We start from the raw sequence: 25,002 nt of genomic DNA, 5'->3' as shown, positions 1-25,002 counted from the left end.
AACATACACTCACCTGCCAGTCACTAGTGACGTAACATACACTGACCTGCCAGTCACTAGTGACGTAACATACACTGACCTCCCAGTCACTAGTGACGTAACATACACTGACCTGCCAGTCACTAGTGATGTAACATACAATGACCTGCCAGTCACTAGTGATGTAACATACGCTGACCTGCCAGTCACTAGTGACGTAACATACACTCACCTGCCAGTCACTAGTGATGTAACATACGCTGACCTGCCAGTCACTAGTGACATAACATACGCTGACCTGCCAGTCACTAGTGACGTAACATACACTCACCTGCCAGTCACTAGTGACGTAACATACACTCACCTGCCAGTCACTAGTGATGTAACATACACTCACCTGCCAGTCACTAGTAATGTAACATACGCTGACCTGCCAGTCACTAGTGACGTAACATACACTGACCTGCCAGTCACTAGTGATGTAACATACACTGACCTGCCAGTCACTAGTGATGTAACATACACTGACCTGCCAGTCACTAGTGACGTAACATACACTCACCTGCCAGTCACTAGTGATGTAACATACGCTGACCTGCCAGTCACTAGTGACGTAACATACACTGACCTGCCAGTCACTAGTGACGTAACATACACTGACCTGCCAGTCACTAGTGATGTAACATACACTGACCTCCCAGTCACTAGTGACGTAACATACACTGACCTGCCAGTCACTAGTGACGTAACATACACTGACCTCCCAGTCACTAGTGACGTAACATACACTGACCTCCCAGTCACTAGTGACGTAACATACACTGACCTGCCAGTCACAAGTGATGTAACATACACTGACCTGCCAGTCACTAGTGACGTAACATACACTGACCTCCCAGTCACTAGTGACGTAACATACACTGACCTCCCAGTCACTAGTGACGTAACATACACTGACCTCCCAGTCACTAGTGACGTAACATACACTGACCTGCCAGTCACTGGTGACATAAGATACACTCATCTGCCAGTCACTAGTGACGTAACATACACTCACCTGCCAGGCACTAGTAATGTAACATACACTGACCTGCCAGTCACTAGTGACGTAACATACACTGACCTGCCAGTCACTAGTGACGTAACATACACTGACCTGCCGGTCACTAGTGACGTAACATAAACTTACCTGCCGGTCACTACTGACGTAACATACACTGACCTGCCAGTCACTAGTGACGTAACATACACTGACCTGCTGGTCTAGTGACGTAACATACACTGACCTGCCAGTCACTAGTGATGTAACATACACTGACCTGCCAGTCACTAGTGACAGAACATACACTGACCTGTCAGTCACTAGTGACGTAACATACACTGACCTGCCAGTCACTAGTGACGTAACATACACTGACCTGCCAGTCACTAGTGACGTAACATAAACTTACCTGCCGGTCACTAGTGACGTAACATAAACTTACCTGCCGGTCACTAGTGACGTAACATACACTGAACTGCCGGGAAGAGACTGCCAAGAATGGACGCTCCATAACAAGAAGAAGAGGATTTGTCCGGCTTGCAGTGAGCTGACCCAGGGGACTTGAGGAGCCAGGAGAATATCGGGGAGGTAAAGATGTGGTAAGAAGACTGGCGGGGAGGAACAGGTAAGTATTGATTTTTCTTTTTCTAATGACAAAACCCCTTTAAGATAAGTCATCAATATTAGAATTATGAGGGTCCCACTTTGGTCAGTCCCGCCAATCAGCCGACTGAAGGGGCCACAGTATGTTCATGGATTACCACGTACAGCACTATATATTGTGTATTGGTTGTGTCTAGAGATGAGCGAGCATACTCGATAAGGCAAACTACTTGAGCGAGTAGTGCCTTATGCAAGTACCTGCCCGCTCATCTCTAAAGATTCGCGTGTCGGCGGGGAGGAACGGGGAGGAGATCTCTCTCTCCCTCTCCCCCCCCCCCCCCCCCCTGCTCTCCCCTGCTCACTCCCGCAACTTACCGCTCTCTCCTGCCGGCACCCGAATCTTTAGAGACGAGCGGGCAGGTACTCGAATAAGGCACTACTCGCTCAAGTAGTTTGCCTTAGCGAGTATGCCCGCTCATCTCTAGTTGTGTCGAGTATAGCAGCTCAGTTCCATTTACCCATATCACGGCCCCTTTAACCCCTTAAGGACACGGCCTGTTTTGGGCTTAAGAAGGCAATGATTTTTGGGGGATTTTCATCTCCACATTTCAAAAGCCATAACTTTTTTATTGTTCCGTTGACCCAGCTGTATGAGGGCTTATTGTTTGCGTAGCGAACTGCAGTTTTTATTGGTGCTGTTTTTGGGTACATAGACTATATTGTAAAACTTTTATTAATTTTTCGACGATAGCAGCGAGAGAAAACGCATCAATTCTGCGATTTTTTTTTTTGTGTTTGTTTTTACAGCGTTAATCATGCAGCATAACTGACACAATTCATTTGTTTCTGCGAGTCGGTATGAATGCAACAATACCAAAATTCTTGGGTTTTTTTAGGTTTTTTTCCTCTTTACCACAATAAAACCCCCTTTTTTTAAATTATTTGTTTTTTTCTAAATCACTGCATTCAAAGTACAATAACTTTTGTACTTTTTCATGTACGGAGCTCTATGAGGGCCTGTTTTTTGTGTGCCGAGCTGTAGTTTTTATGGGTATCATTTTTGGGTACATACGGTTTTTTTTATCACTTTTATTGCATTTTTTGGGAGCCAAAATGAAAAAAATAAGCATTTTGCCTCAGATTTTGTTTTTAGACTTTTTGCCATGCAGGATAAAAAGTGTGTTGAATTTGTTGTATGAGTCGTTCTGGATATGGCAATACCAAATATGTGGCGGTTTTATTTTTTTAAATTTTTTTTAATACTAATAGCAGAAATGGCACAAAAAAGGGGGTTTGTACATTTTTTAAACTTTTCTTTTTTTTGTTTTACACTATTTTAAACTTCGTTTTACACTTTTCATATCCCTGTTGGGGATTTGTACCATCGCTTCCATGATTGCCATGATAAAGCATTGCAGAACTTCTGTCCTTCAATGCCTTATCGCTTGATATAGAGATCATAGGCGATGGCAATGCAGGATGCCTGTATGTGGCGTCCTGTTGCCATGGCAACTCATCGGGCTCTCTGCGATTACATCGGGAGAGTCTGATGACATCACAGAGGGAGCACTCTCCCTATGTGAACCCTTTACATGCTGCAATCTACACAAATGGCGCGAGATCTCTTCTGATCTTTACATCCTGTTGCGTTAAGTACCCCACTGCCGGGACATACAGTTATGCCCTGTGGCGTTAAGGGGTTAAGCAACTGATTGAGAGGGATACTGGGATTAGGGCCCCCCACTGATCTGACCTGATAGGTTATCAATATTAAAAATCCAAGAAAAAACCTTAGAGGGGTTTTCCAAGTAGCGCTTGCTGCCACGGCCAGGATATACCCCAAAGCCGCAGCTTTGACCCCTGTATAGTGGCTCGGCACCCATAATTGCAGGTGCAGCTCTCATTGAAATTAATGGGAGCTGTGCTTGTAATTGCAGGCTGGTGTCCCATTGATTTAAATGAGAGCTGCACTACAAAGGGGTAAGAGCAGCGACTTGCACTCTGACCCCCGTGTATGCCAGCTGTGACTGCAGGTGATGCCTATAAAACCCCTTTAAGGGTACATGCAAACTGACATGTTTTCCGTCTAATTTTTGGTCCGAAACATCAGTCCAAAAATTGGACATAGATAGCGCCCTTTCAGTGGAATTGGTGCACACACTTTTTTTTTCTTTCTTGGATAAATAGTCTGAGTAAAAAAAAAAAATGGCAGCGTGTCTTATTCTTGTCCGATTTGGATGAAAATACAAGTCAATGTGCAGCACATCGGACAGCACAAGTGCAAGTACCCTAATTAGAGATGAGCGAGCATACTCGGTAAGGCGATATACTCGAGAGAGAGCATCGCCTTTTTCGAGTACCTGCTGGCTCGTCCCTAAAAAAATTCGGGGGGGCGCGGGGGTGAGCGGGGGGTTGCAGAGGGAATCGGGAGGGGGAGAGAGAGAGAGGGATCTCTCTCACTCTCCTCCCCGCTCCCCCTCGCTGCCCCGCCCTCGACCCCCGCGGCCCCCCCGAATTCTCAGGGACGAGCCAGCAGGTACTCGAAAAAGGCGATGCTCTCTCGAGTATATCGCCTTACCGAGTATGCTCGCTCATCTCTAACCCTAATACATCAAAAATCAGCTTTTTATATACAAAGTAGAGCTGTTTGTTATTGCGATGTCATCCAAACCTTCCGCCCTCTACAGGATGTCCCCCCTACAATGTATCCACACTCCAATAGTGGCTATCTATGCCCTTCTGTAAAATCCAAACTGAATTATGGCAGCAATACGCAGCTTTATGTTGTCTCTAAAGATGTCAGCAGTCGTAAACGTCAGACATCCTTCCATGTCCCTATAAATCTAGTAATAAAGCTTTCATGCAGATATGGTTCATGTTGGAGTCTGTATACAGAGTTACCATTATATCCAGGGTGATTGAAAAAGAATGGCGCAAAGGTAAAGCTGATTTATACATACATGAATTGGCATCGGAGAGTGACCTAAAAAACAGAAGAACTCTTCAAGTTTTTAATGCGCCTTACAGATGATTGAAGTGGGTGACGCCGGTGACACGATAGATATAAGGTCGGTAGTTGCGTTCTGCCTAAGTGCACCTTGGCTAATCCTGTTCTAGATTCCACTGCAGTGAAGACGCATTGCTTTAGGTCATCTAGTGTCACCAATGTCAATAAGGTGCAATAAAAACTTGCAGAGTCACTGATGAAACCAGCTTTACTTTTGCATCATTCTTTCTGGATCACCCTGGATAAGCAAGTTGAAGACACATTGAGCTCTACTACATCTGTATAGCAAGAAGTAACAGACGGCCATGCAAATGTATCCATTTTCTATAACAAACCAGAAATTACAATGAGCATTTCCATCTACAGAATAGTCATATCTAAGTTCCATTTTCCAAGGCAGCTGAGTTACAAAACTGACAAACAGAAGACAATGATGGTGATCTGCTAATAATTAAGGGGTTTGCAATTCCTTAAAGGCTTCTAGAATGTCTTAAGACATGACCCTGCTCTATTCCTGCACCTTCACGTCTATGACAATGAGCAATAATCTATATGCTCCATACAAGATCACACTCGATCCATTATCACATGTAATCCATTCAGACCTCTCATCCCACGATCTATGGTAAGCAATGGACTTACATCCACAACAAAGGTCTTCTGAGAGTCATCCAGGAATTGGACTTTCAAGTGCAGCATCCTTGGGTGTAAAACACAATCTGACCTGCTTCCAAGAAGTGCAGCTGGTTGGAAGAATATGTAATGTCCCCGGCTTATCTTGTTCAGCTCCACTGAAGCAACTAGCTTATGATTTAGATTCGCTGCGTAGAGAGAAGCATTTGCAAGTATTTACTTAAGTCGTTGGAGTGTAGAGAGGGAGAGCCGGACAGATTTAGGAACGTATTCTTCCCTTGTTTTACAGCTTTCTGTGTTCTTTCTTTTCATTCATTTGCAGTGTAGAAATAAAATTAGTTACAATCTATCAAACCACCAATAAGCTTCTGTTGATGGATTTAAAGGGGTATTCCGGGCAAAGACCAAAATTTTAGAATGTGATGTACATCATCCCAATAAGTCATTTTGTAATAGGTTCCCCGTACCTGGTGTAGATACTCTCTTCATTTTTTTTATCTGTCATGTGACCCTCCACCTGAAAAATATCTTGACCTCCTCTGACGTCTTGTCCTCATTTTCTACTTCCTCTGCTCTCCATAGACTGCCATGGTATTATTGTATCTTGACACCACTGGAAGTTAGGGGTGTGACAGGGCTTAGATAGAGGGATGGCCCTGTCATACCCCAACCCCCCGATTGATAACTATACCTTCTAGATTTCAGCATTTTCAGAATTTCTATTTGGTGCATGGAAAAACCCTTTAACATTATTTGCCTTAGGAGCGTTGCTAGAGTCTTAACCCTTTCCAATCTACTGTATGATGTCTAAAGACATTCTGATTGAAGGCTGTACAGCTCCAATGTCAGAAGACGTCCGGCAGGGTATTCTTACTGTAGATTACTGGCCGCTCTGTTATCGGGGGCCTCTCCAGCATGTCCCACACTGCAGTACTGGCTCTAGCCAGCAGATGGCGCCATTGTATAATGGCAGAAAGAGAAAGCCCCCTAGGAAACCCTAATTCAAAAATTGGATTGCAAAGAGTTAAAAATCAGAGGCAATGTATTTGACTCCCCCCCTTGAAAAATGATTTACATACATATATAGTTATCGTATGACATTCTGACAGCTATCTCAGACCCAAGTATTACCTCTATACAGTTACCAAACAAAATGCAGTATGAAAAGACCAATATTTCTAAGAGTACTGATATACAAAGCCTAAATAGTTCCACTACTAAACTGTAGTAAGCACTACAAAGATCAGTATCCCTCCATATAGTGACTATTGTAGTAGATATCGGTTCTACACAGGCGCTCTGTAGAATGTATAAATGAATAGAGTTATATCCAGTGACTCACAAATGACGACCTCTCTGATGGTAGTTATTCACTGTTTTCATTTTTTTGCATTTGACCCAGTCCGCCACAATGACTTCTTCCAGCTATGACTTGTCTGCAGAGTTTGCTGTCCAGACAATGTTGGCTCGTCGTTGTTCCAGAAGCCTCCTCACCTTTTTCTTGAAGAGTCTTTCCCTGAAACACTTCTAGACAGGTGAGAACTATTAGTTTTAACACTTGTAAATAATGAATGTTTCCATTCACTCACAGCAAGCAGAAATCTTGAGAATTGTGCAGAAGTAAAACACAAAGCGGGACATTTATAATACATTTTGTGGTATTAAAAAAAGTTGCAAAATTTGGTGGAAGACTTGCTTGCACAAAAATGTTGCAACATTTGGTGGTTTGTTTTGGGAAGGGGCGTGGCCACCTTGGATCAATGCATTTATGTACAATTTATCCCAGAAACTAGCATAAAGTATACCAGAAATATACATTTCTGTGTAGGCGCACGGAGATGCCGAGATGCGTCTAATATATGAAGTCCGGCGTTTGAATCACTCATCCTGATAAATCTCCCCCAAAAGTGTTAACGTATAGGGATGAGCGAGTATACTCGCTAAGGCACTACTCGCTAAGGCACTACTCGTCCGAGTAATGTGCTTTAGACGAGTATCTCTCTGCTCGTCCTTAAAGATTCGGGGACCGCTGCGGCTGACAGGTGAGTCGCGGCGGGGAGCAGGGGAGAGCGGGCGGGAGAGAGAGAGATCTCCCCTCCGTTCCTCCCCGCTCTCCCCCGGAGCTCCCCGCCCCGTGGCGGTCCCCGAATCTTTAAGGACGAGCGGGGAGATACTCGGCTAAGGCACATTACTCAGACGAGTAGTGCCTTAGCGAGTATACTCGCTCATCCCTATTAACGTATCATTATTAAATTGATAGTCTATTTTTATATTAAAAACTGGAAATCTCTTTAAGGGAGCGTCCTCAGGGCTTATTCAGATGGGCGGATATCAGCCCTATATTTCACACCCGGCCGATATACGCTGTCCCTTTCTGCAGGGGAGGAGGCGGGCCGGGCCGTGAGCAGCGCACTGAGCTCCCGCCCCCTCACTGACCCTCGCCCCTATTTGCAATGGGAGGGGGCTGTACTTACCTCTGCCCCTGTTCCGCCCGCCATTGCAAACAGTGGCAAGGGGCGGGAGCTCAGTGCACTGCTCCCGTCCCGTCTCCTCCCCCCTGCAGAAACGGACAGCGTATATAGGCCGGGCATGAAAACCTGGCCAATATACGCACATCTGCATCAGCCCTTACGGTGTTTTCCACCACACTGTGGGATTCCATAAGGGGGGTTCCATCACTGGTGCCAAAAACAGCATTGTGACTGACCCCCAAATGGAAATGAACGGATCCATCCACTGTTATTAGTACAATGAGCTGCACATTTTCGTCCGCTCGACAAGGGGATTGTTCGTTATATGGAGTATAGAGTAACGTTGACTACACTATTCTATACTCCACATATAACAGAAATCCCTTGTCAGACACTGTTTATTCCACATGGTGAATGCTGTAAGAAAAAAAATAAACAATGACAGAATAGCAGTTTTTTTCATCACCCCATCTCGCGAAAAATGAAAAGAAAATGATCAAAAAGTCATATGTTAGTCATACTAACAAAAATGATAGCACTTGGCGCAAAAAACAAGCCACACGGAGAGAAAAATAAAAAGTTATGGGTGTCAGAGTGAATATGGCGACATAAAGCAATTTTTGTTTAAAAAATGTATTTATTTATTTAAAGTAGTAAAACGAAAAACCCCCAAAACTATAAATCTGCTTTTTTAGCTGTAATGGTACTAAACCAACAGAATGAAGTGAACCTGTCCGTCTTACCCCATGGTGAACGCCATCAAAACTAAACCCTTTAAACATGGCACAAGTGCAGTTTTGTTTGTTTTTTCTCACTCCACTTAAATTTTTTAAACATTTTTCATGGGAACAATAAAAAACACAACTTGTTCTGCAGAAAACGAGCCCTCAAATAGTGATGTCGACAGAGAAATCAAAACATTGGCTCTGGGAAGGCTGGGCTAAAAAAATAGCAAAACAGCAACTCTTTTTTTGAAAGGTTGATACATTTGAATCCCATCGATTACGTTCCTTCTCTGTCTGTGTCCTTACTGGTGCTCCCAATTATGGCAGATGAACGGGGGTCCCATGCATTCACCACCACTGAACCCAAGAGAACAGAATCTGCTCCTCACACTCCTCAGAGGACAGGCATCCCATAGCCACAGGGATGGGTCGAGACTTGGGTGAACCTCAGAGTTTCTGCCTCCTTTTAAGCAGGTGTTTTCTCCTTCGTCAGACGCTCCCTCCTCTCCACGACACGCACCCTTTCTCTCTCTCTCTCTTCTACCGACTACAACGACTCCTCTAACTCCTCCCCTTAGTATATCTCAGTCCTCCCGTCATCCAAACTCAAACACTTAAAGAGACAGTACACGTGACTGACACAGAACACAGACACCAGAGCAAACATATACAGAAAGACACTCTAACTCTGGGCCACTACATTAGTATACAAGGTTAAATACTAGAGATCAGCGAGCGTACTCGCTAAGGCAAACTTCTCGAGCGAGTAGTGCCTTAGCCGAGTATACTCCCGCTCGTCTCTAAAGTTTCGGGTGTCGGCGGGGAAGAGCGGTGAGTTGCGGGAGTGAGCAGGAAGGAGCAGGGGGGAGAGAGTGAGAGAGATCTCCCCTCCGTTCCTCCCCGCTCTCCCCCACCGCTCCCCGCCCCCCGCCGGCCCCCGAATCTTTAGAGACGAGTCGGCAGATACTCGCATAAGTCACTACTCACTCGAGGAGTTTGCCTTAGCGAGTACGCTCGCTCATCTCTATTAAATACCCTTGTATAAAAAAGACAGAAGTATTATAGAGGCGATACCTTTATTGACTAACCAGAAAAGTTATATTGGAAAGTCCTGGAGGTTTAACAAGAGTATTTAAGAGTATTTAGATGGAGTCACTGACATGCTCTGACCAGCTAACAGGAATGGGTCATCGATTCATGCTGCTTGTGCCAAATTCTAACCCTCCATCAGCAACAGAAATCTGGATTCATCTGACCAGATGAAGTTTTTCCACCGCTCAGTGATACAACTTTTGCCCTCTTTTGCCTGCTGGAGTCTCGCCTTTCTGTTTCTCAGAGACAGCGTTGCTCCTTGAACTGGCTGTCTGCTGTTATAGCCCATCCATGCTAAGGAACGACGAATTCTGGACTTGGACACATTAAATGGGACATCAGCCTTGTATTCGCTGCATTTTGCTTGAATCTGCACCGCCGGTTTATCAGAACGATACATGACATTTTCCTCTGACCCATTTGGTCAATGAGCAGGGTTGGGTTATCATTGGAGCACTATCTCCAGGTCCCACTCTTCAGCGGTCTCTTGGGGGCTCCCAGGGACAGTTTTACATTTTGCAGTTTAGCTTTTTGTAATATTGGAATGAATTTACAGTACTTGACATAAAATTGCATTGTTTTAGGTAAACTGCAGAAAAAAACATGTCTTTTTTTTGCCATGATTTTATGCAAGTCGCTGCAAACCTGCAAGAGGAGTAGATGAAGAACCATCGGTGACAGGACGGTCCAGTGATAAAGGTAGTTTATGGGCATTGTTACTGTGAGACAACAGAAAGAATGGCTTAATGTAAAAGGGGAGTGGCCTAATGTTAACAGATTAGCCGGCCGCAGGAACTGCCCTCTTTTTTACTTGTGCAGAAGTTGAGAGTTTTGCACTCGGGGGGCGGATTCGGCTAGTTGTCTCGAACCGGTTGCAAAATAACATCTTCTTATAGTGCATCTTGACAGGGCTGGGGTAAGGTGATGGGCGGGGGTAGACAACCTCACGCTTAATGCATCTGCTAGTTCCTAAAACATTGGCAGGTACAGTGGCTATCCCAATCTATAACAGACGCCTCTGACATAATTAATAGGACCCACTGTGTCCTATAATAAAGTAATAAGCACACTTCTTGGTATTTCAGATTCACTACCTTCACCACTCCTTGTTGGGATCCTGTGGAAGAACGCAGGCGGCGCAATTACATCATCGTGTCGCCTGCATCACATTAAAGCTGCCAGGCGGTGGAGCAGGAAAGCTTCCCGTAGCACCGCTGCCATAGGCAATTAGTACCTTCATCTTAAAGGAAACCCGTCTGTCCTATGAGCACCTTAAAGTAAGATTACGGTCCCATGTGAGAGGCCTGCTGAGTCCGGGAGTCTTTTATACTCAGCTGTCCCCCCATTCCCTCGCTGATCCCCTCCTAAGTCTGCTGCTCTGTATTACGCCTCGTTCACATGAGCGCTGTTTTTGCACATTAGAGGCGCATGAGAAGAGCGCTTCTATAAGAACCAATGGATTCCTATAGAAGCGTTCAGAGGAAGGAATTTTAGGCGCACAAAGTACTCGCACCAATCAAAGATAGGACATGCGTGGTTGCAACGCCCACATTTAAGGTCCATGCTGTGAGTAAAGATAGGACATGCCCTATCTTTGGTGCGAGCAATGCAAGAGTTTCCATTGACTCATATAGTGGCAGGAGTCTATGGAAACTAATGTGCAGGAAAAGAAGATTTCTGCCGACTGAAGGAATTCCCCGCTGATTACAGCAGGACATTTAAAACCTGCTGCTTAGAAGCACATCTTAAATGTCCAGCTGTAAACTCCTGTTAGTCCCATGGGGATGTGTGGACTCCTCGAGGGTTCCCTTAATCTCTGCGGGAACTAACAGGAATTTACAGTGGAACATTTAAAATGTGTTTCAGTGGGGGCAGTAGGGGACTCCCTTCACCTCTCTCCCCTACATAGAGTGGGATGGGGTTACAGGGCTTCCCCGAGAGCATGGGAGGAGGGGCAAGGTTAGAGGGATCTGCCTCTCTAGCCCTGCCCCCTCTATATTTTCTATGGGGAATCCCTACAGCCCCACCTGTCTGTCTAGCCCTACCTACGCTCTCTGCACTATGGGCACATGCCTCAGGGATCCCCAGAGCAGCGAGAGTGGGCTATGGGTTAATCCCCCCTAGCAGGGAGAGAGAGCCCCTGCGGGGCTTCTTCTCTCTCTGCTCTTGGAGCAGCTGCCCGTTTACGTGATTTTTAGCGCACTAAAGGTGCAATTTGTTTGCACGCCTATACTGCGCTAAAGCAGTGTTCATTTGAATGAGGCCTTACATGTACTTTCAGTCCGATTATATTGTCAGTATTGCAATCGCTGATTACATCCACCGAGTCTAGAAATAATAGAGTATAAGAATACAATGGAAAGAAAGCCAGAGACACCAAGATATCGGGTGAAAATAGAGGATTTTATTGGTTTACAGGTTTATTAATGAGGATGATTTGATGAATATTATGAATAAAGCCAACGATATGTGAGATCCATTTACTTTCATTGGTTCAGGGGAAGGCGAAAAATTCCTTCCGACTCCACCGAGGGCAGTCAGACAAGTTCCCTGGATCATTTATTGTAATCCAGGGGAAGGAGAAAAAACCTCATTGAGCCGTCTGCCAATTCAGCTTCACATGAGGAAAAACCCCTTCCCGACTCCACGGAGGGCAGCCAGAACCGTCCCTGAATCAATGTCTGACCAAATATTTGGGAAGTGGCTGAATGGGGTGGTGGAGGGCACTTGTATTGATTCAGAGGAAGGAAAGAAAAAAACCCTTTAAGACACGCGGCAATTTGTTCTGATGTAAGGGGAAAAACATTCCTTCCTGATTCCAAATACAGAATCGGAAATGAGTCCCTGGATCAGATGCCCATACAGATACTCACCTCCTGTCCATCCGATGTCGCGGGCGCAGTCGGTGAGTTCGGTCTTCATGGCCAAATGGAGGGTCGCAGTCCGGCTGTATACGGGCGGCGGGCAGAGGAGGCACGGGCCGCGAGGCTGGAGGCGCGGGTCATCTACTGTGTCCAACTAGGTGCCAGAAATGTGAAGTCGGACACAGGGTGTAGAGCTGCTGCATCTATGGGCCCAACCTGGTGCTCGGTACCTACAATGTGCTGCAAGAGGAAGACATGAACAGAGATATAAACCTCTATAATATGTTCTCCTCCTCTTCTAGACATTTGGCATGGATATAGAACATTCAGCAAGTCTTCACTTACAGGGAAAGGCTTAAATGGTGGCGCTATTCTCCTCTGTTCCAGTTCCTCCCAGCGCATTGCTCCGAAAAATGGGTGGCTTCTGATGTTCCCTGTCGCTCCCAGGCGCCTCTCTGGGTTCTTGCGTAGCAGCTGCTTCATCAGGTCTTTCAGGTCTGCATCAAGCCCCGCTGGAAATTCTGGCTTGTCGGAGGTGATGGACTTGTGGACGATCATTGCCTGGCGGCCAGAACAGAATGGTGAATGTCCAGTTGCCATTTTGGACACCACAATACCCATACTCCACCAGTCCACGGCTACGGTGTAGGCTTTTCCCAGGAGCATCTCTGGGGCCATGTAGCAGAATGTGCCTGCTCGTCCGTAGAGCTTGCTGGACGTGGTCAGACCGTCTTGGGCCAGACCCAGGTCTATTATTCGGATGTGCCCATCTCTATCCAGCATGATGTTTTTTGGTTTGATGTCTCTGCAATGAAATGAGAATTCTTTTTAGAAACAGCGCCTCTCCTGTCTCTGGCTGTATCTGGTATTGATGCTCAGCTCCATTCAAGTACATAAAGCTAAGCCGCAATACTTGACACAATGACAACCTAAATCCTGTTCCTCTTACCGATGGACGATGCCATGTTGGTGGAGGAACTGGAGGCCGCAAATCAGCTCCGCTGTGAAGAACCTGAAGAAGAGAGGAAAGTGTTTAGTATCATTCTGGATCAGTGGTGTAAAGGAAAATGTCCTCTTACCTCCAACATAACCGATCCACCCGTATCCCGTAATCCGTTACTCACTCTATAGTAGGACGGTTCAGTTTCCCGGACACCTGGATTAGGGTGTGAAGGCTTCCACCGGACAGGTACTCCATGACGAAGAAGGCGTGCTCCTGTAATACAAGGCACAATGTTATAGTAAGGGCTCATTCACACGGGCCATAAAATCATGACTATTGCTCGCCCGTGTTTATCTGCCCTAAGGAACATGTTTTCTGATCCGTCACCTATAATGGAGCAGGTGGCCGGAGCAGGAAGACCCCCGTGTATACCTGAGTCTGTAGTGCAGCGCTGAGATGGCAGAAGAACGGGCAATCTCTGGTTGCCAGGAGAAGTCGTCTCTCACGCTGAAGGTCTTCTCTGTTGTCACTCTTGTTGATGATCTTGATCGCCTTGTAGATGTTTCGGCGACGGACAGATGCCAGGACGACCTAAGGAAAAAAATTCAAAATGAGTATTTCGGTTCTTCAGAATCCCTGATAAATTACAGACGATTATATACCATCCCCCACACTAATATGGCTAATGGGGGGAAGGTACCGAATATCTCCACTATAAGACTACGGACGGGATTATATATCTGATGAGGATGAGGGTGTAAGACTTACCTCGCCGAAGCCGCCCCTACCCAGTACCTGATGGAACCTGAACCCGCTGATGGTAAGTCGGGCGCTGGGCCTGGGTGTCACAGCGGTGCCGGGTCCTGAAGGGAGAGAAGAAGGAATACCAGATTAGATTAGGGAAGAAATGTAATAAGACAAGCAGAGGACATGAGACGAGTCTCTAGAGAACTGCAGAAGGCGCTATTTGTTGTCTGCGACCTGCTGAGCGATACCCAAAAATACGGAATCACCAAAATCATAAAAACCCGTATAATACTGGGGAGATTTATGGAAGTGTCTGAAAGAAAAACTGTCATTGTTGGCGACCAATCACAGCGCAGCTTACATTCTGTATTCTGCTCTTGTAAAATGAATACTGCGCTGTGATTGGTTGTTGGGGGCAACAAGACAGATTTTGTTTTAGACCGATTCATAAACTTGCCCTATTAATTTAGGTTTACGGTAAATGAGGTAAAAAGAACTACGGAATCTACTGCTGCGGTATTACTGGAGGGACACAATGTAACCAAATAGTATTCACAGACCCAGGAATGACATCATCGTTATTAATACCAACATCTATAACCCCATTGTGTGGCGGTAACACCCCCTGATAATCGTACACCCCCCGCAGTCTGATTACACCCCTATATCATAGTAATACCGGCCTGTTACTAACTAAGCTGTAATGTACAGAAGGACCCTCCGGCCACGGGGTAAAATATCCCACCAGACCCCCCCACCCCGCTACAATGTATACAGCGGACTTAGTGTTATGAATATAATGTCATTAATATGTGAACTTACATATAAGTGTAGCTGCATGTAATACACGGACCCTGGATGACCCTCATACTGGACTAGGGGAACATTTACCAGAAATACAACTACAACCACTTCCTAAAGTTTAACCGGTTCCCCATGAAGAACGTTCCCTACCTGCTCTTGGCTCCTCCTCCAGCTCTATAATGGGGGGTCCGATCCTCCTCTTCTTCCTGGGGTCTTTCTCCAGGCTGTCTCCTTCTCTCTTCCTCTTCTCCTCTCCATTCTTCCCCACTCCTCCTCCTCCCTCCATCTTCTCCTCTTCTTCTCTCTTCATTTCTTCGTTTTGTCTTCCATTGGACGACATCTTGCACAAATCTCGCTCAGCAATTCAACTATCTTCCACTCACGGCAGTCGATGGTTGAAGAGTGAGCGGCAGTTGGCTGGTCAGATGACATCATAGACGCTGCCTGGCACATGCCATGCAGGACCTGCAGGTCCTGCATGTACCAGCTCTGCTGCCATGTACATTGTACTGTAGGCATCATGAGTGGCATCTGGGGGGTAGATGGGCACAGAAAGTCATGGATGGGTTTTCCACTGGTGTAATATTTAGAACCAATAGGAGATGGAGGATGAGATGGTATGACTGGTATATCTGGGTTGGCAGTGATGCCCATATTTCATTTCAGGCTCCTGGAGTAAAGTTGCTGGACATCGGGGCAGTTTGGGAGATGAAGGCAGTAAATAATCCGGGCGAGGGGCAGTTTTATCCAATACTGGGTACAATGACCGGTCAGTGATTGTGTATCTCCTGCGCTGCATGTTCAAAAGTACAGTAAAATGTGCTGATGCGTGCGCCAGTCTCCCTCCTTCATATAGGAAATATGCTGCAGTGAAGCACACACAACTGCGCATACGCTTGTATGAAGCCGCCCTTAATGTGTCTATTCTGACTGAAGCTGACACTCGCATTCCACTCATTCAGGTTGTAAGCGGACTATAAGGGTCGTTCACATGAGCAGATTTGGTTGTGAATTTGCGTGTAAACCCGCAGTATTTGGTACATTTGTGACACAGATCCGCAGCTTCTTTAGATGATTATGATTTTAGAACGTTTTCTGGGCGTGAAAACCGCGATGGCGAAATGTGACAAAACAGCCATTAATTGTAGCGGTTTCGCTTTCACCAGCGGGATTCTTACTTTCTCGCATGTAGTTTTTATACTTATGGCACACAAGGGCCAACCGATCCTTCTGATGGGTGTTTTGTACGCAATAGTGTCAAGTTTCAACATAAAAAAGCCTTTTGACAGAAATCCTCTGCGGCGGCGGGCGTACGTGTACAGGTGCCCATCTGAAGAAGACCTTAAACTGAAGGGGTAACATCTGCCCAGATGTGGATTGTGACTCGGCTTCAGCGGGTACAAAGACGGGCAACTACAGTAATGAATGGAATGGGCGGACTACAATACCCAGAGAGGCCATCAAGATTGGGGTTTAGTTCAGATAAACAAGCAGACCGCTCATCGTAAAACATCCCCCCCCCCCCCCCCCCAGAAGGCGACGTCCGAATCGGATGAAATCATCTCTGTGGGATTTATTTAGGGTAATTTATTGTGGAGAAGCGACCCCTTGTAGGGAGGCTCTAGTATCCTGTTGTACCGCCTCTAGCTTGGATACAATATGTGAGAATGGTGGGCATGGAGGCTCTAGTACCCTGTTGTACCGCCTCTAGCTTGGATACAAGATGTGATACGGGTGGGCATGGAGGCTCTAGTACCCTGCTGTACCGCCTCTAGCTTGGATACAATATGTGAGAATGGTGGGCATGGAGGCTCTAGTACCCTGTTGTACCGCCTCTAGCTTGGATACAAGATGTGATACGGGTGGGCATGGAGGCTCTAGTACCCTGTGGTACCGCCTCTAGCTTGGATACAATATGTGAGAATGGTGGGCATGGAGGCTCTAGTACCCTGTTGTACCGCCTCTAGCTTGGATACAAGATGTGATACGGGTGGGCATGGAGGCTCTAGTACCCTGTGGTACCGCCTCTAGCTTGGATACAATATGTGAGAATGGTGGGCATGGAGGCTCTAGTACCCTGTTGTACCGCCTCTAGCTTGGATACAAGATGTGATACGGGTGGGCATGGAGGCTCTAGTACCCTGTGGTACCGCCTCTAGCTTGGATACAATATGTGAGAATGGTGGGCATGGAGGCTCTAGTACCCTGTTGTACCGCCTCTAGCTTGGATACAAGATGTGATACGGGTGGGCATGGAGGCTCTAGCACCCTGTGGTACCGCCTCTAGCTTGGATACAATATGTGAGAATGGTGGGCATGGAGGCTCTAGTACCCTGTTGTACCGCCTCTAGCTTGGATACAAGATGTGATACGGGTGGGCATGGAGGCTCTAGTACCCTGTGGTACCGCCTGTAGCTTGGATACAATATGTGAGAATGGTGGGCATGGAGGCTCTAGTACCCTGTTGTACCGCCTCTAGCTTGGATACAAGATGTGATACGGGTGGGCATGGAGGCTCTAGTACCCTGTGGTACCGCCTCTAGCTTGGATACAATATGTGAGAATGGTGGGCATGGAGGCTCTAGTACCCTGTTGTACCGCCTCTAGCTTGGATACAAGATGTGATACGGGTGGGCATGGAGGCTCTAGTACCCTGTGGTACCGCCTCTAGCTTGGATACAATATGTGAGAATGGTGGGCATGGAGGCTCTAGTACCCTGTGGTACCGCCTCTAGCTTGGATACAATATGTGAGAATGGTGGGCATGGAGGCTCTAGTACCCTGTTGTACCGCCTCTAGCTTGGATACAAGATGTGATACGGGCAGGCATGGAGGCTCTAGTACCTGGTTGTACCGCCTCTAGCTTGGATACAATATGTGAGAATGGTGGGCATGGAGGCTCTAGTACCCTGTTGTATCGCCTCTAGCTTGGATACAAGATGTGATACAGTCTGGCATGAAGGCTCTAGTACCCTGTTGTACCGCCTCTAGCTTGGATACAAGATGTGATACAGGCGGCATGGAGGCTCTAGTACCCTGTTGTACCACCTCTAGCTTGGATACAAGATGTGATACAGTCTGGCATGGAGGCTCTAGTACCCTGTTGTACCACCTCTAGCTTGGATACAAGATGTGATACAGTGAGGCATGGAGGCTCTAGTACCCTGTTGTACCACCTCTAGCTTGTATACAAGATGTGATACAGCTGTGCATGGAGGCTCTAGTACCCTGTTGTACCACCTCTAGCGTGGATACAAGATGTGATACGGGTGGGCATGGAGGCTCTAGTACCCTGTTGTACCACCTCTAGCTTGGATATGTGTATATAATTATTTATGCTCAGCTGGTATAATACATCTCCTGTATACAGTGATACGGACCATGCTGGTATAATCTGGGTATTTCCTGTATTTAATTTCACACAATTAAAAAATGCATTAAAAATCTGCATGCGCTTTAAAAAAAAAATGCGGTATTGTTTAAGTCCACATGCGATTTTTAATAGTATCTGCAATTTCTTATCTACATATTACGCCCCTGAACATCATCCAGGACTTGACCCCTCTTTGTGAAAGGAACAATGGTTTTTTGCGCGTGCATCGGCGTATTTTGCTTTTTCCGCACGTGGAGCAAATAAAGTAGCATTAATTGAAACGTCTGATTTGTCTGCGCTCCAGATGTCTACTTTTTCCTGCCCAATTACGCAGTGCTTCACGCATCTTCTAGCGTATTTTGCACTTTTTTGCATCTCCATTGACTTCTAGGGGAATGTTTGCTTTGCAAATGAGCAGGAAAATCGAGCGTGCAGCTGAAATGTGCAGGTAAAATACACGCATGTGATACCTTTTATCATCTGTATGACTGCGGTGAGGCCACATGGACAGGTTTATTCCGTTTCACCTCTTTTATAGAATAAAAACACTTTAAAAAGTAATGACAATACAGAAGAATGATATATTTTTGTTGTCCGGCTGATGTTGCCGTGTGAGGACTTATATTTTGAGGATTAACTTGATGTTTCCTTTGGTTACATTTAGGGGGACGAACTACTTTCGCATCATTTTTGTATTCTGTTTTGGGGAGACTTGGGGACTAAAAACCCAGCAATTCTGGCTTTTCTTCTTTACATTGTTCCCCACTGCGAGGGGTTAATAACGTGATGCAGTTTGGGGCATTTTATACATTTATTTTCCAATAATAAAAGACACGATGAGGGGAAAAAAGGGGATTTTTGTTTATTTTTCTTGTTAACACTTTTCTAAAACCTTTATTATTTTAGGCCCGCTGGGGGAATTGAACCTCTGATCTCCTGATTGCTTGTATACTGCACTGCAAACCATCTGTGTATTACGCCTGCCAGTTGTAGACGGACAGCGAGCCTATTACACCCTGCCTCTGGGAAGCGTTATTTCTTCCTACTTTGCTAGTTATGCCCATATTAGTACTTTTTTTTTACTATAGGTTGGATGTGGAAGAAGAGAAGATTGATGGCGTGAATGTGTAGCTGACAAACCGACCGATACAGACCAAAGTCACTGATAACAGAGCCGATATCTTCCAACAAATGGGTAATAAGGTTTTATGGATTTTATTTTTGAATTTCCCCCAGCCTCGTATTAGCTGAGAGCGCTGTAAACTACATTAGATACAGGGTGACCACTAGATGGCGCTGTAAATCAGTATGTAATATGAGGCATAGTATATTTGGGCTGAGACAATATAATTTCCAAAGCTTTCAGCTATGGGTCTGCCACTGGCAGGACTGCTATCAGCAATTCCACGGGCCCCTACTGCCAAGGAGATTGGGCCTCAGACCCCCCATTCCGGAGTGGGGGGAGCGGTAGATACATGGTGGTTGGGATAAGACACAAGATGGCAGGGTCCTGTGGGTATACAAGGTAATATAAGCTTTGTAGGAGGAAGAGAGGGCAGGAAATAGAGATTGGAAGACAACGGGGAAAAGGTTGTAGTAGTAGAGGGGGCACAGAAGATGGAAAGGGCACTGCAGTGTACATGAGGGGCAGGGTACTGCAGTGTACATGAGGGGCAGGGCACTGCAGTGTACATGAGGGGCAGGGTACTGCAGTGTACATGAGGGGCAGGGCACTGCAGTGTACATGAGGGGCAGGAGCTACTATACATCGATGAGGGGCAAAGTCCCCAAAAGTAGATCTGTACATGGTTACTTTTTCCTTCGGGAGAAGGTTCTGGCTTTGGCTTATATTCCCAGTTATTGGTACTAAACTGGTGAAAAGGTCGGACATTGACTTGCAGGAATCCTGCCTTCTACTAGGTGGCGCTACAGAGGCATTCTTCTAGCTCCATTTGCATAAATTACTCCTCAAACCTACAAGCTTTCCCCTCCTGAGCTCTGTGGGGGGTGATGGGGGTCTGAGACATGTGAGGCTAGAAGTAACAGGAGCACAGGGGCGCTGTTAGGGAATGCATGCACTGAAGGGGGTCTGAGTCTGGGGGTCATGGGAAAGGAGGGAGAGAAGTTGGGAAAGGGTTCTGGAGGGCAATGTCTTAGATACAATAAACAGCGCTGTGTCTGGTAGGCAGTGAGGAGGTCGCTGCTTCCACTTCATTCAGCTGAGTGCTGGGGGTCCCCAATGGTCATCATTATTAGAGTACTGGAAAACCCCTCTAATTAATGGCCTTGCTGGCAGTTTTTATAATCCTGGAATTATTTGGCATTACCTATTACACTGTGCCAGGCCCTTGACCTGCATTAGGTTCCACATTGGTATTGTTTTTGGCACTGCCCAGTCTACTGCGTGGCACCAAGCTCCGTCTTGTAAACTGCAGCGAGCGTCATTGTGGAGGCTTTGTCTGTCAGCATGTCAGCCTTTGACGTCATCTGTGCTGGGCATTACCCTTCTTCATGTCCCCTCACCTGGTGGTTCACCTACCCCCTGTACTGCCACCTACTGGTGAGGCTGTGCACACCTGTATTTATGTGTCCAAAAAGCAGGGACAGGTAGTTAGCTAAAAAAAAGCTAGAAAATCCATACTATTGTCCATACCGCAGAAATATTTCCGCCAGGATCCTGCGATGAACGCAAAAGGGCAATCCCACTCCCAACTTGTTGGTAGTGCCAAAGCGTAGAGTCTTGGCAGGCTGCCTGAAGGCGCTCGTTCTGGTCATCACTTTCCCTGGAGTGATGTCTTCTGGACATGGATCTTCTATGTCCTCATATATGAGTCCCAGCACTTTCCATCCATCGGTTAAACAGAGTACCATCATTCCAGCTCTCTTCTCAGGACTGGTATGGGGACTGCAACAAGTCCTACCAGCCATTTCCCCACAAATTGTATCCATCTCAGGGCCCATGTCCACGCCCGGGTTTGCATCGCGTTGCATGGATGTGTGATACTCGGTGTATGGGGTCGATGACCTTTCATTGATCCATGCACACCGGCGTGTAGACACTGCATGTAGTTACACACGAGAAATAAATCGCAGCATGCTGTATTTGTCTGCATACGTAAGCAGGGTGAGCAGTATGCAGTTGTATGGCCTGACTACGCTGCGCTGTCCGTACTCCGTACATTGCGTATGGACAGTGTTTTCATACACATCCAAAAGTTCCCGAGTTTCACAGCCTGATATCGCACTCGGCCGTATGAAGCTAGCCTTAGGGTACTTTGGCACAGGACAACTGTTAGAGGCTCCGGCACCAGACCGCCGTCCAGATGGCTACTGCTCTTGTGCATAAGAAGAGTAACAGGCGTTAAATGGAGGCATAGTGCATCGGAGATCTCTACCGGCTGCTTTTCCTCCATTCACTGCTACAGGCGGTCGTTCATAGATGAACACCCGTCTAATTACACTGAAGCTGAAATAAAGCGACTGATGACTGCCATGCCATGTTTACACGGGAGAATTAGCGCTTAAAACCACTGGAGCGCCATGTACTAAAAAGTGAAAGAAGTATAACTTCCACTATGCAACTCAGCAATCATGTGACCACCACTTGCCTTCTGTCACACCAGTGCTGCAGGGTCCTAGCAGACCCTGATCAGCTCTGACAGTGACTGGTGTCACTACAGGGGATGTTTTGTGCTGTAACTAGAGCTTCTATGAATGTCCCAGCTACAATGGAAAAGTGTGAAATTAAAAAAAAAAAAAGAGGTTTTATATGATGTAATGAGAGACATGGATGGCAAAAAAAAAAAGTTACAAAAATCAGTTAAAGAAAAAAATGTACAGAATAAAATAAAAATATATACATAAGAAATAAAATAAGCCAAAGCTGCCGCCAGCCAAAATCATTACTGTATGCTTCCTTTTTTTCCAAAGCCACACATATATCAAAATGTCTGAAACAAATTGAGGAACTCGTTCCCATAGTATATTTATGCTAAAATTAAAAATTTTAAAACGTTTTTTTTACCCCCAACAAAACTAAAAATCTGAAGACAAAGTTTTCCTTCATTTCTTGTGTGCGGGACCATACCAGACAAACTCCTATCAGAGTTACTGCTGACGATTAGTGGTTCCTGTCACACAGTTATAATGAAGGCGTCAATAGTTCAGCTTTCTCCCTGTATACTTATGGTGTGCAGCTTGTTAAGGTGACTATAGAAGATAATGGTATTTACAGTGTCCTCCCAGCAGGCAGAGATAGTACAGCCCTTAGCTGCTCATGTGATTTAGTGTTGATGCCTGATGAAATAGATAGCACAGACAAGTACAGTAGAAGGCAGGGAGAAATCTCAGTATCACGATGGTGCCTGATAAGTATCAGACTGGAGGCTGCACTACATAGGAAACATTCAAAATGTCACACTCAAATCAGTGATGTAAGAATGGAAATGCGTGCTTTCACCATAGCAACCATTTAAGAAAGGTTAAAAACTACACATATCCATAGCTAATATTTTCTACAATTTTATTTTTTGCCAAATTTTGCATAGCAATATTTTAGATACAACTTAAAAAAAAAAAAAAAAACCCTCTTGAAACATGGATTGGATTATTTAGATCTCTGCACGCTATATAATCCATTCCCGGTTTTAGCCATCTTAAAAATTTAAAAAACAAACAAAATGAAGACCATAACCATGAAAGTAAGAAAGAAAAACCACAAATTGTACCGGATGTCATTAATGCAGATTTATTTCATATATATATAAAAAAAGATGTACAAACGGGCGAACGGTTTGGTTGCTTTACAAAATGCCTAAACGGAGCAGCTCTCAGGTTCTCCAGCGGTCGGGATGTTCCGATAGCTCATTTGCATCACAGAGACGACCTGATCAACGAGAAACACCATAAGATGTGCCAGTCTGAGCCTTAGGCAGGTAGTTGATCTGTAATGTAACGTCACAGTGAAGGCGATCCATCCGCTGCCGACAAAGGAAACATTTCCATCTGCAATCGCTGCCTTAACATGCGGCCAATCCGTAAACTCAAAGATTTGGTCCAATGAAAGTGGGAAAAAACAAAATAAAAAATTCTACCCAACATATGAACAATGGCTCAATAAGCTTTAGACAGAAGAAAAAAAACAACATTTTTAATGTTTTAACATCTTTCAGTCCAACACCGTCAGTAACTACATAATGGGGAGAAAAAGAGTACAAAGAAAACGGTCGGCGGTCATCCTTCTCTGCGCACCCAAAACTCATTTTAGAGTAACCATTTACCTAGCTAAAAAAAAAAAGTTTTGCCCAAAACTGGCCTAGAAGTGCAACCCAACATGAATGAATATGTATAATGAATCAACATGGCGTGTAAAGGCACTTCCTTCAGGCACCGTAAGACCGAGCTCAGGCAGTCATAATGATGCGCCCGGGAAAAAGACAAAAATACAGAGACTGCACAATCTGTCAGTCTGATTTTTGTGGCCCCCCTTCATTGCAGGCCTGGTTCATTTGGCCATTTTTCAGTCCCAGCTGTGGCAGAGAAGAATGATTTCTGAAGTATGTGTTCTCAATGGGGTCGGCGCTGCTGCCGCCGGCCCCATTGAGCGCATATAATAGAACACAAGGCAATGGTTCTAAAAGATCGCAAATCGTGCGAAAAACTGCCCGTCTGACCGAGGCCTTAAAGGGGTTTTCCAAGTTAAGAAAAACACTTTACCCTTAGGAACCATTTTTAAAGTTTTTAAGATTACTTTTTTTTTGTAAATTAAAGTAGGTTTTAAGGAAAAGTATCGCACACAGAAGCACACGTTACATTGGCTGCATTCCCATAAGAGTCACTGAGAAGATCATGAGCCACATACAACTCATGTGCGCAGTGTAAAACGGATGCCGGCGCCACGCGAGCTGCATATAACTCACGGACAGAAGACATAAAAACATTTTCATTAAATTACAAAAAAAAGATGGCTTCGGATTTCAAAGCTTTTATTCTATTTTTGCAATAATACTGCGGCCCCGAGGAGAGTTTCTTTTCTTCCCTTTATGCTGGCAGTCAATGTGCTAATGACAATGGCCAATATCCGGGTGATGGAAGTCGGATGGTCGTTGCCATTCAGAAGCCTCTTCTATAAACCAGGCCAGTGTTGTACAAGGAAGCAGGCGCCCCATGCGTTACAGCCAGACCCCCAGGCTTACCTAGCAGTGGTGTCATGGCCAGGTTCCCTGCTGCTGAGGATTGGAACCGTTGCTGCTGGTTTGCCATAGATCAGACCAACAACAGGGGATCTGGCCATCAGTTCATCACTTGGGGACTAACAGTGACTTTCCTTAGCAGAGACCCTTTTAATGCATTATACTGGCTGGGAACCTCTATGGTTGCTGCTCATTCAATTATTTCACAACTTATGAGAACTGATGTCAAGTGTACCAAAACCGGCTTCTTTAGCAACTTTCAGAATGGCAGCCATTATGTACCGAATGCATGGTGATCCTAATTGTTTGGTTACCATTTGCAAGAACAGCTCATCAGTTGCCATGTTAACAGGATTAAGATTTCTGGGTAATCAACCATTTATAGTGAAACTACCTTAAAAAAATAAATAAATAAATAAATAAAAAAAAAAAGAAGAGGGCAAGTCACAATTATGAATACCAGTTATTTTAATTATTACAGTAAAATTCCCCAAATACTACTGAACATGTCAGGCCAAGCAGAGACTG

General features: G+C 45.5%; 1 protein-coding gene across 1 annotated transcript in view; it reads right to left on the bottom strand.

Moving 5' to 3' along the window:
- Nucleotides 1-15,250, bottom strand: part of FRMD7 (FERM domain containing 7) — a 50,203-nt gene extending 34,953 nt beyond the window's left edge. Inside the window, exons 1-8 of the mRNA XM_066582117.1 lie at nt 15,061-15,250; nt 14,128-14,222; nt 13,792-13,950; nt 13,541-13,632; nt 13,366-13,428; nt 12,762-13,221; nt 12,647-12,656; nt 5,274-5,452 (exon numbers count right to left, since the gene is read on the bottom strand). Coding sequence (XP_066438214.1) covers nt 5,274-5,452; nt 12,647-12,656; nt 12,762-13,221; nt 13,366-13,428; nt 13,541-13,632; nt 13,792-13,950; nt 14,128-14,222; nt 15,061-15,250 — 1,248 coding nt within the window. The remainder of the gene's footprint in view (nt 1-5,273; nt 5,453-12,646; nt 12,657-12,761; nt 13,222-13,365; nt 13,429-13,540; nt 13,633-13,791; nt 13,951-14,127; nt 14,223-15,060) is intronic.
- Between the last annotated feature and the right edge of the window lie 9,752 nt (nt 15,251-25,002).

The sequence above is a fragment of the Eleutherodactylus coqui genome, chromosome 10 (assembly GCF_035609145.1).
Source record: "Eleutherodactylus coqui strain aEleCoq1 chromosome 10, aEleCoq1.hap1, whole genome shotgun sequence".
NCBI classification, from domain to species: domain Eukaryota; kingdom Metazoa; phylum Chordata; class Amphibia; order Anura; family Eleutherodactylidae; genus Eleutherodactylus; species Eleutherodactylus coqui.
Note: the sequence above shows the minus strand (reverse complement) of the source record. Positions and strands in the feature narration are given on the sequence as shown.